Raw genomic sequence first — 21066 nt, forward strand, 5'->3', positions numbered from 1 at the left:
AGATGGCAAAAAAATATTAAGAAAAACAAATGAAATGTTTGAGATTCCAACAAAGGGGAAAGCAGCTGAGAGATGCTGGCAGACGTCGTGTTTGTTACTGATATTATCAAACTGTGCCAAGAGAGACGGAGCTCAGAAAAAATCTGGAATTATTCCATCCATGTGTCATTGTCGATGATTCAAAAGGAAATATCATCGAACAGAGTATGTGATGGATGCTGTTGCAGAACTCACTGGTGCACGTTGCACTGTGTGATTTCACGCTATGCTTAACTGAATGCTGATGTTTTAGTCTGCAGAATGAGGCAAAACAGACCCTCCAGCTGCACAACCACAAGGGTCTCAACATGTGAACCCCTTTCAATGTTTTGATTGCCTGTGCCTCAGTGTTAATCAAATTTGCATGTGATTTTAAAAAAAGCCAGTGTGAAATAGTCTATAAATGTAGCTCTGAAGTTAACACAAAAACTCTTAACATTCACTGTTAATTGGTCCATCTTGGTGAAAGATGTAATTAATACTAATAATATAGACTGCCTGTGTTTTTCGCAACCAGAAATAATTACAAACAGTCGAATCTGTTGTTCTTGTAAATGAGGGAAGTATATACGAGCTTTCTATTGGCCAAAAGAGTGTGCAGCAACAAGTGGGGAAGGGGCATTACTGAATCTCAGTAAAGGGAGTTTAAAAAATAGGAACAGTATAGAAATCCCTTTAAAAAAAAACCCTGAGTCTGTCTTGATATTGTCAGTGGACATAGGCCATTTCTAAACTTTTCACTCTCTGTAAGATCATAATAGTAATAAATAATAAATAAATAAATATGAACCTTTTTTTAAGGTTCTGAGGCACTAATGGTCTTTATTCATCAATAGCTAGAATGGAAAAATGGCAGAGAGAGAAGGCAAGAATATGCAGTAAAGGGCCCAGAATCAGGAATCAAACTCTGTGTGGAGCTCTGAAGCATGTACTGCTAAACCATGAGGCGTCCTGACATTTTCTTTTCTAAAAGGAACTTCATAAACAATTCTACCAAAGGAGTAGTTTTAAAAATGTGACAAATCTCAGGAGCGTCACTGCCTAATTCCACACTTAGAGGCACAATTATAATACAAGGTGACAGGATGAAGTCACTGAGGAAAACTATTATGCTACAGTATCTTGTACTCTAACTAAAAACGCCCACTGGGAGTCATTCTTGCCAGATGCCAAAACAAGCCAAACAGCTGAATTCTTTCCTATTCCTAAGGGTGAAACCAGCCATCCATCATCAGAAGCTCCCAATCTCATTCTGTTAGTCACTACCCACAGTTTATAGTCAGTTAATTATTTAGTTTGTTATTTGATAAACACTTTCCCCAGCTGAAGGTTTGCAGAGGAGGGAAATTGCTGTTCTGGTAAGACCTTACTTTGCAGAAATGAGTGCTGAGATTGATACATGGAGTTTATTACGTCCTTTTCGACTCAGAAAATAGGAAAAACAAAAATACTTTTTACAAATTTCTGTAGACCTAATGTGAAAAGACACGGGTCCTTCAGGACTTCGGAGTTAAATGATTCATTCATTAAGCTCCACAGGGTAAAAACAAGCAGATTTGCATCCTGTGCTGGCATCAATCATCAGACTGCTGAGGTCCCTGAGCTTCTGAGAGTACCTGCCATCATTCTGCCTCTATACTCTCAATCGTCCCCTCAAGGTTACTGCCTATTTCCTTGCCTTCCTAACAGGATAAGAGCTGCATGCTGAGTGCATCTGCTGGTCCGACGCCAGGCGGGCCACACTTCAGGTTTCAGCCCCAACTACACAGGAGAAACAGTTAAAAGGTCTCAGCTGCGATGAGGAGGTAAAAAAAAAAAAAACAGCGACTGGTTTTGAACCATTATCATGGCAGGTGGTTAAAAGGTCTACAGGCTGGACAAAAAAAAAAAACGCTTTGTGTTGAACTGACAAAAATAAGAGAAGTGGAATCGCAGAACAATAAGTATAAAAGATAACATTCTAAAATTAGTGAGAATAAAAAGGTAACAGATGTTATCCATTACACAGCTGAGAAAATAAATTTACAAAGTGATAGTCTAGCCAAAGAGAGATGAAAAGATAAACAACTAGGCGATGGAAATAGAGAGAGACCAACTGAAAAGTCAACAGGGTTTAATTAATGCAGGTCTATCTGTCTTATGAAACCATATCTAAAACTTGTTCTATTATTTTCATGTTACAATTATAAACTTCAATGTTAAGATTTTGAGGAGAATTATTAGGAAAAATGCATATTTTCTTGGCAATAAGGGCATCAATCAAAGAACCAGCAAAGAAGTTAATTAGCAACACTGGATCGGCTGCAGAGTATGGAAAACTACAGGAAAATGTGTTAGAATGGACTAGTCAAAGTATGGGGATAAATCTAATTGAGAAACTGCAGTTGCTTGTTCAGACAAAGCTAATATTGGCATGGCCAAATAGAATTGCAGCTGCAGTTTGCTGTATCCAGCAAAACTACCTTCTATTTGGTCTATGACCCAAAATTCCAGAAACATCCTCGTAACTTTTACGGCGTTGTGACTAGTATACAAACGAGTCACGTTAATCCCATTTCAACCAAGGCCTGACTTCCCCACTTGAGCTTACATTCATCCCCACTTCCAACTTCCCCGCTTTGCGCTCTCACTCCAGCCACCAGCCACCTCATTCTGGCATGCGGCGGTCATCAATGATGGATGATGCATGCATTAATCATGAACGAGAAGACGGAGAGATCTAAACACACAGTCCCGAGTGGGAAAAGGGGGACCAATGGTAAACAAGCTGGGGACCTCTGAGTGCCGCTTAGCTTAACATTATGTAACGTCGGATTGAAAGAAAATGTTAAAGGCTCTGCAAGCAGGCAGCGCTCTACCAGACATGAGCAAACACATCAATGACCCCCCAGCCGAGTGAATTTAAGAGCAATTAGGTTATGAATCAAATCTCAGTGCATTTGTACTAAAATTATAAATCTTCTATCAAAGCAAAGTTTCTGGCCAAAATTGTGCCAAACAACATTCCAAGAGGAAATACCTGGAAGTGAAAATGTCAAACTCTGCTGCCAAGCTGGCAACATCCTGAGGGATTTAAGTACATGGGCCCGATTGATTCAATTACACTTGGACACCTCAACACTGTCTGTGCTGGCAAGGCGACCGTTAGCAAATCCTCTGGACGAGGTTCCAAAGTGCCACACTCAGCAGTGCCTCTATTAAATCCATCTACACACACACACACACACACACACACACACACACACACACACACACACACACACACACACACACACACACACACACACACACACACACACACACACACACACACACACACACACCTGCCTCCTGCCCCACATGACTGCTGGAGTTTGACCGTCGATATGCTATGGCACATTTAGTGCCATGCTATTCATTAGGCTTGTCTGCGCGGCCGTACAGGAAGAATTACAAGCCAGTAAGTAAGAAACGGTAATGAAAAAGGGCAGATCAATAAACTTTCAAGCTGGATTTTTAAGTAAATGCGTGTCACAGACAGGAAGGGCACTTTTACATCAAGACAAATTTCACAGGGTGAGCATGCTTGGAGTCAGCTTGTTCCATCTTTATGAAGACAAAAATACTGCCTTGCAAAAATGTTCATAGCCCTTTAGTCAGGTTACCACAAACCTCAACATACTTTATCATGATGATGGGAGGCCAGAATTAATAACTGTGATGCAGAACAAAAAAAAAATGTTGTAAGTCTTTTAAAATAAATACCTGAAAAGTATGCCTTCTCTAGTCTGATGCACCTAAATTAGACACACAGCAGCCAACTGCCTTTAGAAACATCTAGTTTATAGTCTACATGAGTGTTATTCAATTCAAGTTGAAATATTGCTGTTCTGTGGAAGAGCCAAGAGGTCTGTTGGAGAACATCAGAAAAAAAAAACCCAGCATCATAAAGACAAAATACCAAAAGAAGACACGTCTGAGACAGACTTATAAAGCAGAGCGAGGTTATAAAACAATATTCCAAGGTTTGAACATCCTGCAGAGCTCTGTTGAATCCTCCATCTCAAAATAGTTAAGAGTATGGTACAACTAGTAAGAAGACTGACGCCATCCAGCCAGCTGGGAAAGGAGTCATTTATTCAAAGAAGCAGTCAAGAAGCCAGCAGTAACTCTGGAGGAGCTGCACAAACCAGGTGCAAATCTGGCCTAAATGGAAGAGTGTCAAGAAGATAAATGTAGGAAGTCCCAGTCTTTTCTTAAGCCTTGATACAAATACAGCAACAAAAAAAAAGTGGAAGAAGGTGCTCTAAGCTGAGCCCTAAAACTTAACATTTTGGCCTTTGATTTTTCAGAAAACCGACAGAACTTGATGATAAGAAAGAATAACAGAAACACTAGGACTGGGATGAAGGTTTTACTTTCAGCATAATAACCCTTACAACCAGAAGAATGTTTTGGATCAAAGCATATCCATGATAGAATGGCTTAGTCAAAGTCCAGACATTAATCCAAATGAGAAAACGTGGAAAGGCAACCATTTGTGTTTATAGATGCTTTCCATACAGTAAGAATAAGGAGTTATTTGTTTAGAAGGCTTGAGGGGGGAAAGTCTATAAATCTGGTAGAAACATTCCCCAAAACACCTGCAGCTGCAACTAAACAAGGTGGTTCCGCTAAACGTGACTCAGGGGAGCTGAATACAGATACTTGAACTATACCAGAAAAAACAAAACAAAACTGAAACCATGTTTTATTTTTATTTTCCTTCTACTTCACAGTAGTCCACTTTATGTTGACACGTCATAAAATCCCAATAAAATACATGTGGGGGGAGGGAAAAGTTGAAGGAATATGAATATGTTTGGCAAGGCATTGTATTTGGTATAAAGTGAAAACAGTTCTAACTATAATGATCGGCCCCCATTTATACCCGCAATATGAGTCAGGGCGCACACGCAAGCAAATTCAGCAGCAGCAGCAGCAGCAACAGGCGAACAGACAGAGAGCGCATCTTATTCATCCAGCATCAGTCCCATTTTCAGTTTGCACACCCTCTTCACACAGCTGGGGGAGAAATGACGAGAGGACACCCACCTGGTCTCACGGTCTTCAGGCGGATGGGCTCCCGAAAGTGTCTGATGACAGCCAGTGTGTCTCTGTTGGTGAGTCCGCTCACCGGAGTGCCGTTGACCTCCAGCAGCACGTCCCCGCTGCCGGGCAGCCGGCCGCTGTGACACACCACCGCCTCCGGGACCACGCGTCCGATGTGGGGGAACTCTCCGAGCTCGGCGCCGCCTCGCACCTCCAGGACAGCGGTCAGCTCCACGGAGCCCCCCCAGGACACGGAGCACTCCTGCACTTTGACCAACCAGTGCTTTTTCTTCTTCAGTGTCTTGGACATCGCCGCTTGATGGGCTTTTTGGGGGGGTCGCTTAGGAGTTGGAAGTCCCGGGGAACGAGCGTCCTCTTCAGAAGCAAAATCCTATTTGGACCCTCAGAGCGCTCTGACGCACGGCTCGATCATTGCGGACCAGAGAAGTTGAGCCTTGTGTTTTGTGTAGTATTCCATTCCAGGGGGGGAAATAAAGAAAAATCCTTCTCTGTGTAACCCCTCCGAGCTCCCTGTGTGCGCGATCCTTCCTCTGAATTACAGGAGCATCGTCTGGAGCGTGACACCAGCTGCGTCAGTGCCGCAGTGGAGCGGAGAGCGCTGCTTCTGATGCTGGGGCGGCTCGATCCCCCCTCCACCCCCCTCCACCCCCAGTTTACGGCACCTGGAAAACAAAAAGCAGCGTACTCCCACTGCTGATGAGCCCACCGTGAGCCCAGATTGTGCGTAAATCCTGCGCCCCAAAAATCTGCTAAAATCCAGTTCTGGTTCCAAGAGATGAGTGAATCCTCCAAGAAGGGGTTTGGAGAGGAATTTCAGGAAAACTTCCAAAAGTAGTTTCTCGTAAAGGTTGGTCTCTTCAACTCAGAGAGGTAACTTTACCCCCGAGCACCTGTTCTTCCTTCTTTCCTCCCTCCTCCGCTTCCTCCACAGTGACATCAACGAGGAAACCCCTGGAAACGGGCAAACACACCTGGCCCTCCTCTTCTGACCCGATCGGCCAGCAGAACCCGCTCGTATTCGCCCAGGCTCCCCGCTTCCCGCTCTGCGCTCTCACGCTGCTTTTCCACGCTCACCGTGGGAGGCTATTTGATGCTGGAAAGCTACGCAGCAGCATGCCACAGACGTGATCCGATTACGCTTCGCTCCATAACTTTTTTTTAAAATATATATATATATATCCTTTTCCGCGTTTCTCTCCTGACGGCAGGGAGTTCTGTCCAATCGCAGCCTGCGGGGGCAGACTCTGCAAGTTTTGGATCGGGCCAATGGCGGGTGACCGGAGGCGGGCGTCAACGTTGCGTTTCGTTTCCATGGAGTATTGTCCATACGGAGATTCCCGCACTAGGGACCCGTGTTTACACGTGCAACATTAAAGTTTAGAGTCTCGTATTTAATTGGTTGAATGTCGTGATGCCTTCCTGAAACAATACGCTGCCGCGTTTCGACCGGTTTAAAACTTTATAACTTAATTGAACTTTCATGAGAGCAGTTTGGAAAACTAAAACAACACATTGATGCCTTATGTTGTCTTTTTTGTACATTGCTGCCCTCTCGTGGCTGATTAGTAAAGCGGCAACCAGTTCTGGTCATATATGGAAAGGGAAGATTGCCAAAATTACAATAAACAACTTTGGAAATAATTATTTAATAAATACAGAAATAATATAATAATATAAAAATAGAAGTATATGAGCCTAAATTAATGTATTCATTTCTTTTTATGAATTATTTAATGGTCTTTTGCTGAAGCATATTATGAATTTAAACTACTTCACCCATGAAGCGAAGTGGACGGGATTAGAGCTGCTTCTATATAGACTCTCACGCTGCTTCAAACAGCAAGTAAAGACATCTCCATCCAAGTTTGTTATGAGCCTGATGTCAATATCTTCACTGGACAGTGCAAAAATTCTTCTAAGCATGGTGGTGGCAGCATCATGACATGCTGTGGGCAACGTCAGTATGGTCAGGAAAACCGGTCAGAGTAGAGAGGAAGATACAGGGAGTTAACTTTAAAAAAGAATCTAGAGGAAAACTGTATGAGCAGAATTAAGCCACATTTTCCTAACTTTTATTTGGAAACGATTTAAAAATTAGTTTGCATCTTCATACATTAGGATAAAATACAAAGCAGTTCACTGTGGCCTCCTTTTTGTATGGCATCTCCACCTGCTGCATGTAAACATGCACTGCCCTCCTGAACATATGGACTGCCAGGAATCATGGCAATTTTTTTCAGGTTGTAATTCATCTCTACGAAGAGATACAGGGATTTTTTTTTTTTACCAATGACTCTGCAGAACCTGGTGATTATTTTATTTTTTTTTGTTTTGCTCCTGTTTTGTTTTTCAGAAAGAAAAGTAGACAAAGATCTGCAAGCTACTACCAAACCAGTGCACTGGACATCATGGTAAAAGAAAAAGAAAGAAAACTCTCTCAACATTTGATTCCAGACAGAGTTTTTTCATATTTTCAAAGTGATGAAAATATGACTTTTTATTGCACGTAAAGCCTTTGGCAATGTCGTTGCTCATTTTGATTCCATTTTTAAAATGAACCACAGACATAAGAGCGAGCTGTGTGAGTTTTTTAATCCCAGTCTAATTCTCAAACAGGAGCGGCAGCATGTCTTCTTATGTCATGTCTGCTTCTTTCTTAATCTTTAACAGCCTATCAGCTCACTTTCTTCGGCCAGCACCTGCCCGGGTTGCTTCCAGGGTGGAAGATGTCACAAACCATGAGTGGATTTCTGAATGTAGAAAGGCAAAACCTTATGAAGCTTTTTGTGAACTAGTTTTTTTTTAAGTTCACAGCACACAGCAAATGACTGAGAATTCATTTCTTGTTTTCTCCTTGTGAAGAGAAAGCTGCATCGTAATGAACTCCAATGGTTGATATGTTTATTTGTAATTGGTTTTGCCCTCAGGAATACCTAACAACATAGCACAGACCAGTATGCTTCGACGATTCTGCCAGGAAAACTAAGCAAATAAATGAGAACTAGTTTGAAACTGAATTAATTGGCCCAGACCTCTGAGTTTGAGTGTCTAGAGTGGTTCTGGCATTTTCAAGATGCAGAATGGATTCAGTATTGATGGAGAAGGCAGCAGAGGTGGGTGTCAAATGGCAGGTTGCAGACGGGATTTTGATGCAGTTCAGTATCGACAGGAAAGCCGCGGAAGGGCAGAAGGATGGCTGAGAAAGCAAATCACACAAACTCATAATGTCCTTTTCCTTAGCTCAGCTCACTGTTTACCTAAAGGCAGTCATTTTAAAGACTTCTTACTGTGAAAATGCAAAACCTTAAATATAATATTTGACTTCAAAGAATGTATTTTTACAGCTTTCTCAGAAGTTAATTTTAGAGTGCTTTGGAGAAATTATGTTGAAAATTCAAATTTTTTCATACATAGGTTTGTTTTTGAAGTATTTTATTAACAAATGTTAATCTAGTGTGTCATTATCTATCGAAACGGTTTGGTTTTAAATATATGTACAATCAACAAAGGTACAAGAGAACCAGCGCTGCTCTGTGAAAAAATTAAAAGACATTGAATTAAATTTACTTAATAGGATTAACACAGTGAGACATATCCCAGCAGGGAGCTTTTGAATTCATCTACAAGCAATTAAAAAAGTCTAATTTCATAGTCAAGCTCAAGTTGTTATTCATCAAAATGATAATGACTACACACAAAGTCATTTCATTCTCATTTTTTATTTTCAAATTATACAGGCTCAAATGCACATATCCTATTCCACAAAAAGATCTCAATATTTTTCTTTCTCTCTCAAAATATACAGTTTTTCCTTTCGCTATGTTCTACATTAGAGTGCCTTTACTTTCTGAAAACCAAAAACACCCACACTGGAAAACCGAAAGCACAACTGATTGTACTGCAGTAAGTCTGTATGTCATTCTTGGAGACTTTCTTCAAAGCGCTGGTTATAAGTAAGTTGAAATTAATATTTTAAATCAATAATCAAAAAGCCAGGATTCTCCATATTAGAACCAGTAGTTTGTAAGTTACTCTAAATCTGAAACTGAAAAAACTACAATTTATGGTTTAAAGATGAGCTAAGTAATTTGAATTAGAAAGCTAAAAGAAAAATAGATCTTTCAGGGCTCAGAACAGACACATTTCACCCGGTTACGCTTTGCTTAAATTTTAGGATTTAAGACAAAGCAGCACCTAACACTATATTCTCTCAATTTCCTTCTCACAGTGCAAAGGCAAAAAACACACTTTGAAATTAAACAAGTAGTGACAAAAACAGGATCCCTGCTACAAAGAAATGCTCTACAAAGAAGAAAAAATAAATCTGTCCACCTCTTAAAGCAGACTGTTTCAAAGGTGACATATTGTGCCATGTCCGCTAGATGGCAGCAGAAATAGTGTTTAAAGTACCGACTAATGTAATTCAAAGAGGTAAATCCACACCAAGTGGAATTAATACAATTGAAAATTGACCAAAAGCTCTCAAAGTGAAATCAGCGATTTGTCAAAGAAACACATATGAATGATGCAGTGTTGTTATGATGCCTCCTAAAACAGAGGCAGATACGGAAGAAATAGCAGGAAGCTAACACAGCATTTCATAGACATAAGAAAAAGTAGAAAGTTTGTAGGTAAAGAAATGTTTGCAATGTGCAAATGCCGGAGTTATGACAACAAATGGACATGTTCAAACAGCGAATCAAATATTATGAATAAGAGAGCCATTATGTTAAATCAGTTCTTTTGAACTAGCATACATTTATGATCCCTTTATAATGGAACAAGAAGTCAGACTTGCAAAAAAATTCCCAATCACGTATGTATAAATAAATGCAGCAGAGATCTGTTGCTGCAGGTTCTCTCCTGCAGAGAAACCTTTTGAACTATCTGTGATGTAAAAACACATAAAACTAGTTAACATAAAGGAAAGAAAATGTGTTATTTTTTCCTCTAGAACATTTTCTTTTTCTATCATCCTTAGAAGAATGTGATGTTCCTCTGCTGCTACATGTTCTCAATACTGATGATAAATTATACTGATGAAAGAAGATAAGACATGGAGGCAAACCTGATGAATATTCTGTTTTCAGAGCCTGCCACATATTGGTTGATTGGTGTTAATGCAACCAAGACAGAACACATGTTCATTTTCACCAGTAACACTGAAAAACAACCCATCCTCGCTCATTTTTTTCTAAGTCCTCTCAGTCAGATGTCACATTAAAATAAAAGGTGAAGTAGAAAGACTGTTTGCCATGAATTAACGAGTGTTTTTTCCAGCTTCGACGCTCCGACGGCAACAGGGAGCAGCAGCAACAGCAGTCTGTAAACCCGTTTTTTACTTTACAGTTTGCAGCTCCAAAGTGAAGTAGGAAACAAAATGTATGAGATGGACCAGAGCAGGTAGTACACACACGCAGGGGGAAAGGGAGAACAGAACACCATGGCAACTCCTGAAACAGAGAAGATAAAGGAAAATGAGAAACTGAATGTCAGAAATTCTATCTATTCATTTAACTTTCTGTCTGTCTCAAACAGATTAAATAACAAAATAGCCCTTTAATAATTTAACATTAGTAATTTAGATAGATAACTAGGTAGGTAGCTAGATAGACAGACAGCTTCACCATAATTAGCCAGTTAAAGAGAACACTAATAACTTGCTATATTGTTTATTTGGATGTTTGTTGCACTCCCTGGGCAGTGAGCCACATTGTCAAGTCCAAAATATGCCATGAACTAATATGGTCAAATTTCCACAAGTCAGCAAACATTTTTTTTTTGACTCTTTTGAAGTCATTATGATTATTAAATGACTTTACCTCCAGCGTACACTACTTTCTTCCAAGTCTGGGACTCCAGGACTTTGTCATGGGGATAGAAGTTCTGACTGATCATAAATAGGATCATGGCCACTGTGATGACCCGCAGCACGCTCAGGTTTCCTCCCAACAGCAACGAGGCACTGGCTAAGATGGCTGATGAGTAGATGCAGGGGAGACCGCGATACACAAATGGAATACCTGACGCAAAACCAAAGTGTGGTTTGATTAAGAACCCTGAACTTGATCAGACTTTAGTGTAAACATTTGATAATCGTAACTCACCGCTTGAGAAGAAACAGAGACGGACAAACACAGACAGCACATAGCACATGCACAGGACGTTGTCCAGCAAGTCGGAAGTCCTCAGCAGCAGAGATGTGGCGATCCCAAAGGTGGTGAAGTCAGCAAAATCATCCAGCTTTGCACCTAGACATGAAAAACCAAACACCAGAACTGCTGACACCTCAACTTCACTTACAGTTTTTCTCAATTGCTTTGTTGATTTAGATTTGAGTTATGGATTTCACATTTAGACTTAAATTTAGATTTAACATATGTTTAAGATTAATTTTTATCCATCCATCCATCCATCCATCCATCCATCCATCCATCCATCCATCCATCCATCCATCCATCCATCCATCCATCCATCCATCCATCCATCCATCCATCCATCCATCCATCCATCCATCCATCCATCCATCCATCCATCCATCCATCCATCCATTTTCTACCGCAGCAGCTTCAGAAGGGAGGCCCAGACTTCCCTCTCCCCAGCCACTACTTCCAGCTCCTCCGGGGGAATCCCAAGGCGTTCCCAGGCCAGCCGAGAGACATAGTCCCTCCAGCATGTTCTGGGTCTTGCCCGAGGCATCCTGACCAGATGCCCGAGCCACCTCAACTGGCTCCTCTCGACATGGAGGAGCAGCGGCTCTACTCTGAGTCCCTCCCGGATGACCGAGCTTCTCACCCTATCTCTAAGGGAGAGCCCACCTTGCGGAGGAAGCCCATTTCGGCCGCTTGTATCCGTGATCTCGTTCTTTCGGTCATGACCCAAAGCTCATGACCATAAATGAGGGTGGGAACGTAGATCGACCGGTAAATCGAGAGCTTCGCTTTTTGGCTCAGCTCTCTCTTCACCACGACGGACCGGTAAAGCGCCTGCTTCACGGCAGATGCTGCCCCAATCCGCCTGTCGATCTCCCGTTCCCTTCTTCCCTCATTCGTGAACAAGATCCCCAGAAACTTAAACTCTTCCACTTGAGGCAGGACGACCCCCCTGACCCGGAGAAGGCACTCTACCCTTTTCCGGCTCAAGACCATGGCCACGGATTTGGACGCATTGAGCCTCATCCCGGGCGCTTCACACTCGGCTGCGAACCGCTCCAGTGAGCTGCAGATCACGATCTGATGAAGCCAACAGGACCACATCATCCGCAAAAAGCAGAGATGCGATCCTAAGGCCACCAAAATGGATCCCCTCAACACCTCGGCTGCGCCTAGAAATTCTGTCCATAAAAGTAATTCAACATTTAGATTTAGACTGAATATTTAGATTTAGATTTAATAGGTTTAGATTTACCATTTTGATTTTTCAAATTTTTATAAAATGGTAATATATAACAGATTTTAGATATTTCCATTTTAAATGTAATAAAAGTGAGAAAAGTTAGTTAAATATCAATAAACTCTCTGCTAAATCTTTTGGATTCAAATTTTGACACTAGGCGCCCCATACCTTTCGGACATGCATCAATTGATTCCATACAATTATTATTTTTTTTACATTATTTGCTTATGTCACGTCAATCAAAGTGAAACACACTTTCAGACAAGTATATTTAATTCCCTATAAAACTAAAATTCCTCATCTCGTCATTAATTTCTCACATAAAATTTCTATAAAATACGCTGAAGTTTGTGGTTGAAACAGTGTTTCAAGGGGTAAAAATATTTTTGCAAGGCACTTCAACTACATTTTCAGCTCTTTGCGGTGGAGATGGACAGCATTCCTGCCACGTGATAGTAATGTGCTGCATGCAAAAATCTCAAACTGGAAACATCAGTGTCAGCCCAACAAACAGCTGTTCAATAAACAACATTCTCCGCTCGCTTGTCTCTTTATCCCTCAGGAGCTCATAGCATGTTTTCAGCGGATGACGATGAGGTGATTCAGCCTGCAGCCCTCGAATGAACGGGTTGGAATTCCGCAGCCAGGGGTCAACAATTTTAGCAATTTCAGAAATGCAGAGAAGCCAAAGCAACAGGATAAAACAGACAATTGGAACTGGATGCCACAGACTTAGGCTGCTTAATCGGAAAATTATTGTTCACTTGACAAAAACAACAATGTGCAACCTGCAAAGTCATGCAGAAAACGGCTTGTTGAAACACAAAGCGGCTAACAATGATGCACCTGCGAGCTATTTTAAGCTTTGGGGATAATATTGACACAGTTCAGGTGCAGGTGTTATTTATATTTCAACTTAGCATCTACAAAGTTTATTCAAAGTATTAAAATTTTTGAATTATAAATGTGGATTTGCATCTATTTCAAACACTTAAAGCTTATTTATCCAAAAGAGTAGAAAGGGTCTAAAAAAGAGTTCAAATGACATTATATAAAATATTCTCCTCTTGGAAGCTCTGTAAGACTAACCAGAGGTTTTCACAAGCAGAGTTTCCTTTCACAGAATCCCTTTGTGAGGCCAAATTAGAAAAGTGCAGACAAAAGCCTGTGCAGCAGACACTGCCAACAGCCCTACTGAAGTTAATCTTTGGTAAAAGTTTATTGACCACAAGCTTCCACTTACCCAGTGCCGAGCAGGCATTGAGTCGCCTGGCAACCGCTCCATCTGCCAAATCTAGCAGGTACCCAATCAGAACCAGCCAACACGCTGCATGATGGTGCCTGAACAAAACAAGTGAGAGTAAAGTTCTTCTACTTGCTGACAGAAAGCCTTTTTTCTAAAGGTGAAATGTATGCCAAGTCTCAAAAGCTAATTCTGTTAATTTAGGCAAAATGTTGCTGATGAATGTAGTGAAGACAATTTACTTGCAAAGTACTCAGAGGTCTTAAGGTTTTTTCTCATTTTGCTGCAGAGCAAATGTGGAAAAAGGTGCAAGGATTTTACTTTTTAGTTTACATGCAAAAAGTCATGTCAGGTGGAAAACTAACACTGATGCTATCAGCAATGTAAAAACACATTGGTGATAGCATTATGCTGTGGCAGTAACTTTCATTTCCAGCTAGGATTCTGTGTTTTGATTTGCTTTTTTGGCCATAATGAAATTGGTTTATTTTCCAAAACTGCAATGGAAGAACTTAATTCATATCACGAGTCACTTGATCAACAACCAGACATTGCAATGGGCACAAACCATGAAGAAGAAGACAACAGGAAGTATTTGGAGGTTCATGGTGTGGCTTGTTTCTTAATGATTAATTGCATGAACAAATGTATTCAGATATGATTTTAAGTTAGTTTCTTATTTAATGGAAACACCGCAATTGTGAAATTGTAATTTATGACATCAGCACAATACTGACAAAGGTTTTCGCACATTTGTAATGGAAACAGAGCCAGTGAGACAAAAGGTTCAAATGGTAGGATACATTTTTCAAAATGCTTTATTTAAATATGTTCAGTTTCCCCACTGTGTTTTGTTTTTGTCATTCTGAGCACACTTTTGACTGTTCTGCGTGCACATATTCGTTTTCTATAGATTTTGCTCTTTTCCTGTGCATGACTTCTCTCTCGGATCATAAACTCCATTAGTGGTGTGTTTGCTCACCCGTTCAGGCTGCTGAGGATGGAGGCCATGCCCATGACCATGTTGGCCATAGATAGAGCATTAGCAGCATTTTTCCGTGCAAACTCCTTGATTTGGAGCACTGTAGCATGATCGCTCAGGAGGAGCTTGTTGGCGTACTGGAAGAAATCTGAGAGCAAACAACAGCAGCAGTTAGTAGCGGTCCTTGTTGGATCAACAACCCCCACCTTGATCGGATGAGCACACCAGCCGACCTTCTCAATGGGAATAGCTTACTGATTTGATCTGAGTCTGAATCAAACCGTAGAGGGGGTTAGGTGCTGTAAATACTTCAGTATATCACCCATTACTGATAAGAATGTTACACACCAGTTAATAGGGAAAGAAAACATTACTCCCAAACTGATGCCCCCGTCTGATGTAAAAGAAGTATGACTTACCAAGCTGTTTGTTTATTGGACGGACATCAACCTTACGATACATTCATCCGTTTTCAGATCAAAAACATGTGTTACTATCAAATCACGCAGTTAAATTTGCACATCCAACACCAATCTGTGTTTAATTACTCGGAAAATCTCAGCATGTGTCAAAAGATTTTTTAAAATACAATGACATGCAAGAACATGTGCTGAAGTATAAGTACATGTTACTGGTCAGCATTTGCAAATGATGATATTGGGGATCAGATGCTGGTGTGGGGGACAAGCTAACAACATGTGGAGGGTTACTGTGCACACACATCTGGCTACCTTCACAGAGAGCCGGACCTACTAAACTGACACATACACAACATGAGATCGATTAGCCTGTTAACACTGACCTAGCAAAAGATGGTGGCAGCAGCGCTCAAACAGCTGATTGTTTAGATCAATTAATAGCACTTGGACTTGGGCTTTAATGGAGGGAGTGACAGTAGGTAAACACAGGACTGTGGAAAAAGGATTCAACTCGTCCTGAGTTATTCTATCTTTGAGCTGAAAATCTAGCATCCAGTTGTGTTTTATGTTTGGATTTAAGCTACACTGGCAATAAACACAGAATGCGGTGAAGCTAATATTAATTTGTGTCACTTTTTCCTGTAGTATGAAGCTGGACTCCTAGATTTTGGGCCACTTACTGGAAAAATTTTTATTATTAGGTGGAATTTCCTTTTAAACTGTTTCTAACAATTGATTAGTGTGACTTTCTCAGACAGCAATTTTAAAGCCAAAACATTTCTCATCTATTTGAGAAATTTTTTGCATTTTGATTGAAGTTAAAGCTTGAACTGATTTTCATATGTTACTCTAGAGATTGTTGAACTGAGCATTATAGTTTGTTACCTTTTTTCTTTAGTCAAAAGCAAATTGAATCACATATTAGTGCAGGAACTCAAAAAAATGTTACACAAATATAATATGACAGTTCATAGTTTATTTGTTCTCAAAGCAATAGCAAATTTTTATATGTAATTTTCACACAAAATAGGTCTTTGGAGCCAGGCCTCTCTAAAATAGGAAAGGTGCTATGAGATATAAATGATGGCATCGAATGTAAACGTGTATATTGTAAAGAGAAAAAGCTTTTTAACTAGAATATTTCAAATGGCCCTTCGGCTGCTTATTAGGAATACAGAAATAGATTGAGGGAGCATTATGACTTTCTCCAAAAGTCCTCAACACAGGTGAGTGAACAACGTTAAAATGAGGTGGACAACCTTCTTGTCAGTCTTAAAAACCGACTATCTTTTAAAAACATTTTCCACAAGATTATGAAGGTTTTAGGTTTGAGGGATTGAACAACCCGAGGCTGGGTGATGCTTAACTGAGCTGAACAGCTTGCAGGTGTTATTTGTGAGCATAAAGTTTCATGGATAAGAAGATGTGTTGTTTTGGAGTGACTTTTCCTTCTTCTTTACACTCTTTAACAGCAAAAAGTCAGTTAACTTCAACTGACTTAGAAATTAAATGACTAATCCATGTATTTTACGTCATTACTTTTATGTCTCCAAGTTACTGTATTTAGACAACATTTCTCTGTGTATCCTCTCTCTTACTTGATAAATTGTCAAATAAATCTTTACCTAATGAACTGTAATTATATATACATATATTGAAATAAATAGACACACCATAAGCTACAAGCACAATAACTATAAAGATAAAGTTTAATTTTAAAAAATGCTCTTTGAGTACATTTTCCCTGATATCATTGGGACTGTTAGCATGTGATAGCATACAAAAGGTATGAAAGCAGGAGGAATTGAAAACTTTTTTCCACAGAGTTTTACCTTTAGTTAATGGGCAATGATTATAGTCTGTCTTACAATATGATTATAATTTGCAGAATATACATTTACTAATTACCATTTACAATTATTGATAGTAAGATACAAATTTGCTGAGACTGCCAGATTCCAGCCAAAAATTGACCCTCGTAAATATTATGTCTATACTTTTTTTTCCTTTTTTTTTACGTGAATCAAGTAAAAGTAAATACTCTGTTCTCTCAGTCTCCTCGCTTCAAAGCTAACTATATTCTCTCAAGTCATGATGCTGATCCAAGAGAGTATGCACAGATATTAACCTGCAATTTTTTAAATATTTTTTTATTGTTGCAGTAGCAACCCTTCACGAGATTTTCTCCCTGAACTTCCTTTGATTCCAAAGCCAGGCGAGTGCATCTGAAAGAAAACAGTGTATGAGACAAAGCACACAGCCAACAACAACTTTCACTTGACAGCATGCTTTTTTTCACTATGTTGGACTTTATCCTAAAGCTACCACCTGGCATGTTAAATAACTATGTTTATAGGAAAACACAGAACAGAAGGTGTTGCAGAACAGTTCATATATTTTAACTTTAAACATAGTGAGTGCCGACACAAGTGTATAAAGATATGTGGGGGTTATTGTGATCACTTGGCTGGATATTAAAAGAAAAAGACAAATCCAGAACCAAACAGTGGCAATTTAAAGCAGGTCTCTATTTCTGGATTCCTGCCTAATTAGTGCAAAGCATGATGGGAAAGGCCCTTGTTATGTAATACCCTGCCATGTTACCAGGTAACAGCTAAAGAGAGTGCATGGAAAAACAAGGAAAACTCTTAACTCAGAGTGCACAACCAGAATAAACAGAAATGAACTTACTGAGCTAACTAAACCTTTTCTTTATTAAACTGCACTATTGCCACATCTAAGAGTAACAAATAGCTAACAGACTTAGTTATAAAAACATTAAACTTTACAGTTTGTACGTGTTGTTATCCAACTGTTCTCTGCATATAAATGAATGCAAAGGTGACATTTTCTTCTCTTGCATGCATATTAACAGATTAGGTACACAACTGTAATAATCATGCATGGAAGGGGCAATAAATGCATTTAGGACCATATTTATCACATGCATTATGCAGGTGTATCTCAATAAAAGAGTTTCTTTATTCCAATAGTTCAACTGAAGAACTGAAAGTCATATATTATAAATAATTTTTTAAAGATCGATTGCAAGCAAGTCAATTATTTTTTCTATAAATTCTTATAATTGATGCTTTTAAGTAAGCTTTTCAAATTCAGCTTCTTAGATGAGTAGAATATGAATTAAGACCAATAGAAAATAGATTTAATACAAAGATGTTGTTACATCACATGATGATGGGCTGCTGACTTTACTTATATCCAGGATAAAGTTACTGCCAACCTGTGCAAACCGGGTAAAGCCATGAAGGGTCACTGCTAAAGAATCTGGTTATTTAGCAGATTCTTGTGACATCTAACAATATTAGAAGTGAAAACTACAGTAGTTTTTTGTACAATTGACTTTTTTTTTATTTATGTATTATCATTATTCATTTATTTTTACAATGTTATTCTCTCCTGTAAAAAAAAAACTTTAAACCTCTATGTATCACTATATCAGAGGATGAACCACAAGTGGGAGTATTTTACTGTGCAGAGTACATACCAGAGGAAGGAGTCAGGAGGATCATGGTTCACAACTAGGCAGCTGAAAGAGAAACAATCCTCCAGTTATTGTTGTGCAGACGTAAAGATTTCTGCTTATTAAATTTAAACAATATTTAAACAACAAAATTGTCTGAAACTCAATAATGTGTTTGTATAAATAGCTATATTTTTGGAGATATGTCATGTAACAAGTCGTAATTGCTTGTACTTGAAAAAACATCACATCATCCCAGGTGCACAATACTCTATTTTCTGAAAGAAAAAAAAAAACAATAATAATTTTTTTAAATCCAGAAAATAAAATAAAAACGTCCTCTTTGCTGGAGGTTGTAATGCGCACCGCGCTCTCTTCAGCGCCAGATCTCCCTCAGCAGCTTAATAAAAATCCATCCAAACACCATCATTAAGACGCACAAATGCGCCATAACGAATCCTAACAAAGTGCGCTGTATAAGGATTCCCTCATATCAAAAGTGAGAAAACAGTTCTAGCTTGTTCAGAAAAAAAGTTTGTTTCATCTTACCTGAAAGGAGCTCCACGGTTTTCCTAGTTTACTTTAATCAAATGATGGAGGCGTGAAAAATGCGCGCGCACTACATGCCAAAATTTATTGTAGGCTATTTTATTTATTTCTCCTTCTCCTCTTTTGGAAATGCAAAATACCTTCCGTCTAATATTATTCCGTTTTCTGTGTCAGTATGTTTGAATAAACAAATGAATGCACAGAGCAGGACACCTGTCTATGTGCTTGGTGGCCGCTATTTAAGCGCGTCCTTTTAAAGTAGCAGCAGTGACAAATCCGCTGGAATATTCCAAGCGGAAATGACGTAGACGTAGACCCCCCCCACCCCCTCCTCACTTGTTTTTTTTCCCCACAGCCTGTGAAGTTACTGTGAGTTACAAAAAATGGATATTCAATCAGACAGATAGACCCAGGCTGTGTAAAAAGAAAAACAAAAGTTTCTACAGTCTGACATTAAATCAGATTAATGACCACCAACATTATGCTGGATTTTTCTTCTCTCATTACTTCTTCTATTTCGGAAGCGCAGATGATATTACAGTATAAAGATTTTGTAAGATTTTGATTAATTCACAACGTCTGAGCTAAACCTGAAAAACACAACTTAATAAATTGGAATAAATTGCGGATAGAGCTGAAAATGTGTGTGTGAGTGCGGCAGCCTGTGAACATGAATACTTACACCAGTTCTCCAAAGAGGAATGAATGCATCAGAATTCCTGCAAACTGTTGTGGGAATATTGTAAAGTGAAACACAAAGTATTTAACCCAAGTCCTACAGTTTAATCAGCAAGTTTACCAAAGCCAGAAATGAAAAAGCTAATTAAAAGTAATTAAAACGCCTATGAAGGTTACTATGCTTAACTTGGATCATGTATGAAAGACAACCATTAATCAGATTAGTACAATCTATTGATTGTAAAACTTACAGAAGCTATTTGTGTTTTGAACAGCACAGGCTCAATAAAATGAAAAAAAAAAAGGTTCAGACAAATTATTGAAATACCAAAATTATCTCAATGTAACAGAACTGTAACAGAATGAATGATGGAAACTTCAGGACAAAACTGTCTCTGGTTTTCACTCATTCAGCCTCAATGTTTTTACAACATTTGAGGCTAAAAGTCTCTAAATATTACATGAAAGTATTGAAGCAGCATTGGGCTAGTAATGGACTCTGACTGGATTCTGCAGCATGCCAATAGCAAGTATTATCAAACTAAAAAAATCTGACTCATCACCAAACCTGCTCTCTGTTTGTGGTCTGAGAAATATCACAAGTTGTCATTTTTATGCCTTTACCCTTGAGATCATTTAGCTGGAGTGAAGCTATACTGTATATTACGGAAGGCGTCAGAAAGGAGTTTCCTGTAATGTTTCATTAGACAATGTTACATTTCATTACAGGATTTGCAAATATAAATTTTAAAATACCAAGTTTATTCTAAGTACTGAATTGAAGGGGGTAGCTATTTATCATCATTATCATATCAATTATCATCATTTTATAAAAATCAGCATCCAGTTTGACATAATAGGGTTTTTTGTAAAGAAATTTGTCAAAAAGCCAAACTTTATTGATCATGACTTTTTGTAAAATCTGTAAAAAGGGTAAAACATTCAAGAAGTGAATATTTTTTGGAATTGTATATTTTTGGTTTATTAATTGCTGAAAAAACTCATTAATATAACTTATGACTGAAATCTTTGTCTTCTTTCATAAAAATATATTTTTTCTAAGTTTTTAAAATGGAATTAAGTTAATGTAAAGTCTTATAAAAGCAGATGAACCTTAAGACTCTTTTGCTTTGTTTTCCCACCAAACTGCTTTGAATAAATGCATCTAATGCGTACAGTTGAAACTAAT

At 39.0% G+C, this 21066-nt stretch overlaps 2 protein-coding genes across 6 annotated transcripts in view; both read right to left on the reverse strand.

The window, feature by feature from the left end:
• Nucleotides 1-6318, reverse strand: part of magi3a (membrane associated guanylate kinase, WW and PDZ domain containing 3a) — a 133707-nt gene extending 127389 nt beyond the window's left edge. For 2 of the 3 annotated variants that reach the window (XM_008414487.3, XM_017305879.2), the window contains exon 1: nucleotides 5113-6318. In XM_008414487.3, coding sequence (XP_008412709.2) covers nucleotides 5113-5419 — 307 coding nt within the window. In that variant the 5' untranslated portion in view covers nucleotides 5420-6318. The remainder of the gene's footprint in view (nucleotides 1-5112) is intronic. The other variant, XM_008414485.3, reaches the window with a different exon arrangement.
• A 2512-nt stretch (nucleotides 6319-8830) lies between these two features.
• tmem269 (transmembrane protein 269) lies at nucleotides 8831-19474 on the reverse strand. Of its 3 annotated transcripts, XM_081609249.1 has the most exons (8): nucleotides 19200-19472; nucleotides 18675-18716; nucleotides 17298-17394; nucleotides 14751-14898; nucleotides 13769-13866; nucleotides 11238-11381; nucleotides 10953-11153; nucleotides 8831-10583 (listed from the first exon to the last, which is right to left on the reverse strand). In XM_081609249.1, the coding sequence occupies exons 4-8, from the start codon at nucleotides 14798-14800 to the stop codon at nucleotides 10474-10476; spliced, it is 603 nt and encodes a 200-aa protein (XP_081465375.1). In that variant the 5' UTR covers nucleotides 14801-14898; nucleotides 17298-17394; nucleotides 18675-18716; nucleotides 19200-19472; the 3' UTR covers nucleotides 8831-10473. The 3 variants fall into 3 exon arrangements, with proteins under 3 accessions (XP_081465375.1, XP_008412710.1, XP_081465374.1); XM_008414488.3 differs by lacking the exon at nucleotides 17298-17394 and having other exon boundaries at nucleotides 19200-19474; XM_081609248.1 differs by having other exon boundaries at nucleotides 17298-18716.
• Nucleotides 19475-21066: the final 1592 nt, after the last annotated feature.

The sequence above is a fragment of the Poecilia reticulata genome, chromosome 7 (genome assembly GCF_904066995.2).
Source record: "Poecilia reticulata chromosome 7, P_reticulata-male-v2, whole genome shotgun sequence".
NCBI classification, from domain to species: domain Eukaryota; kingdom Metazoa; phylum Chordata; class Actinopteri; order Cyprinodontiformes; family Poeciliidae; genus Poecilia; species Poecilia reticulata.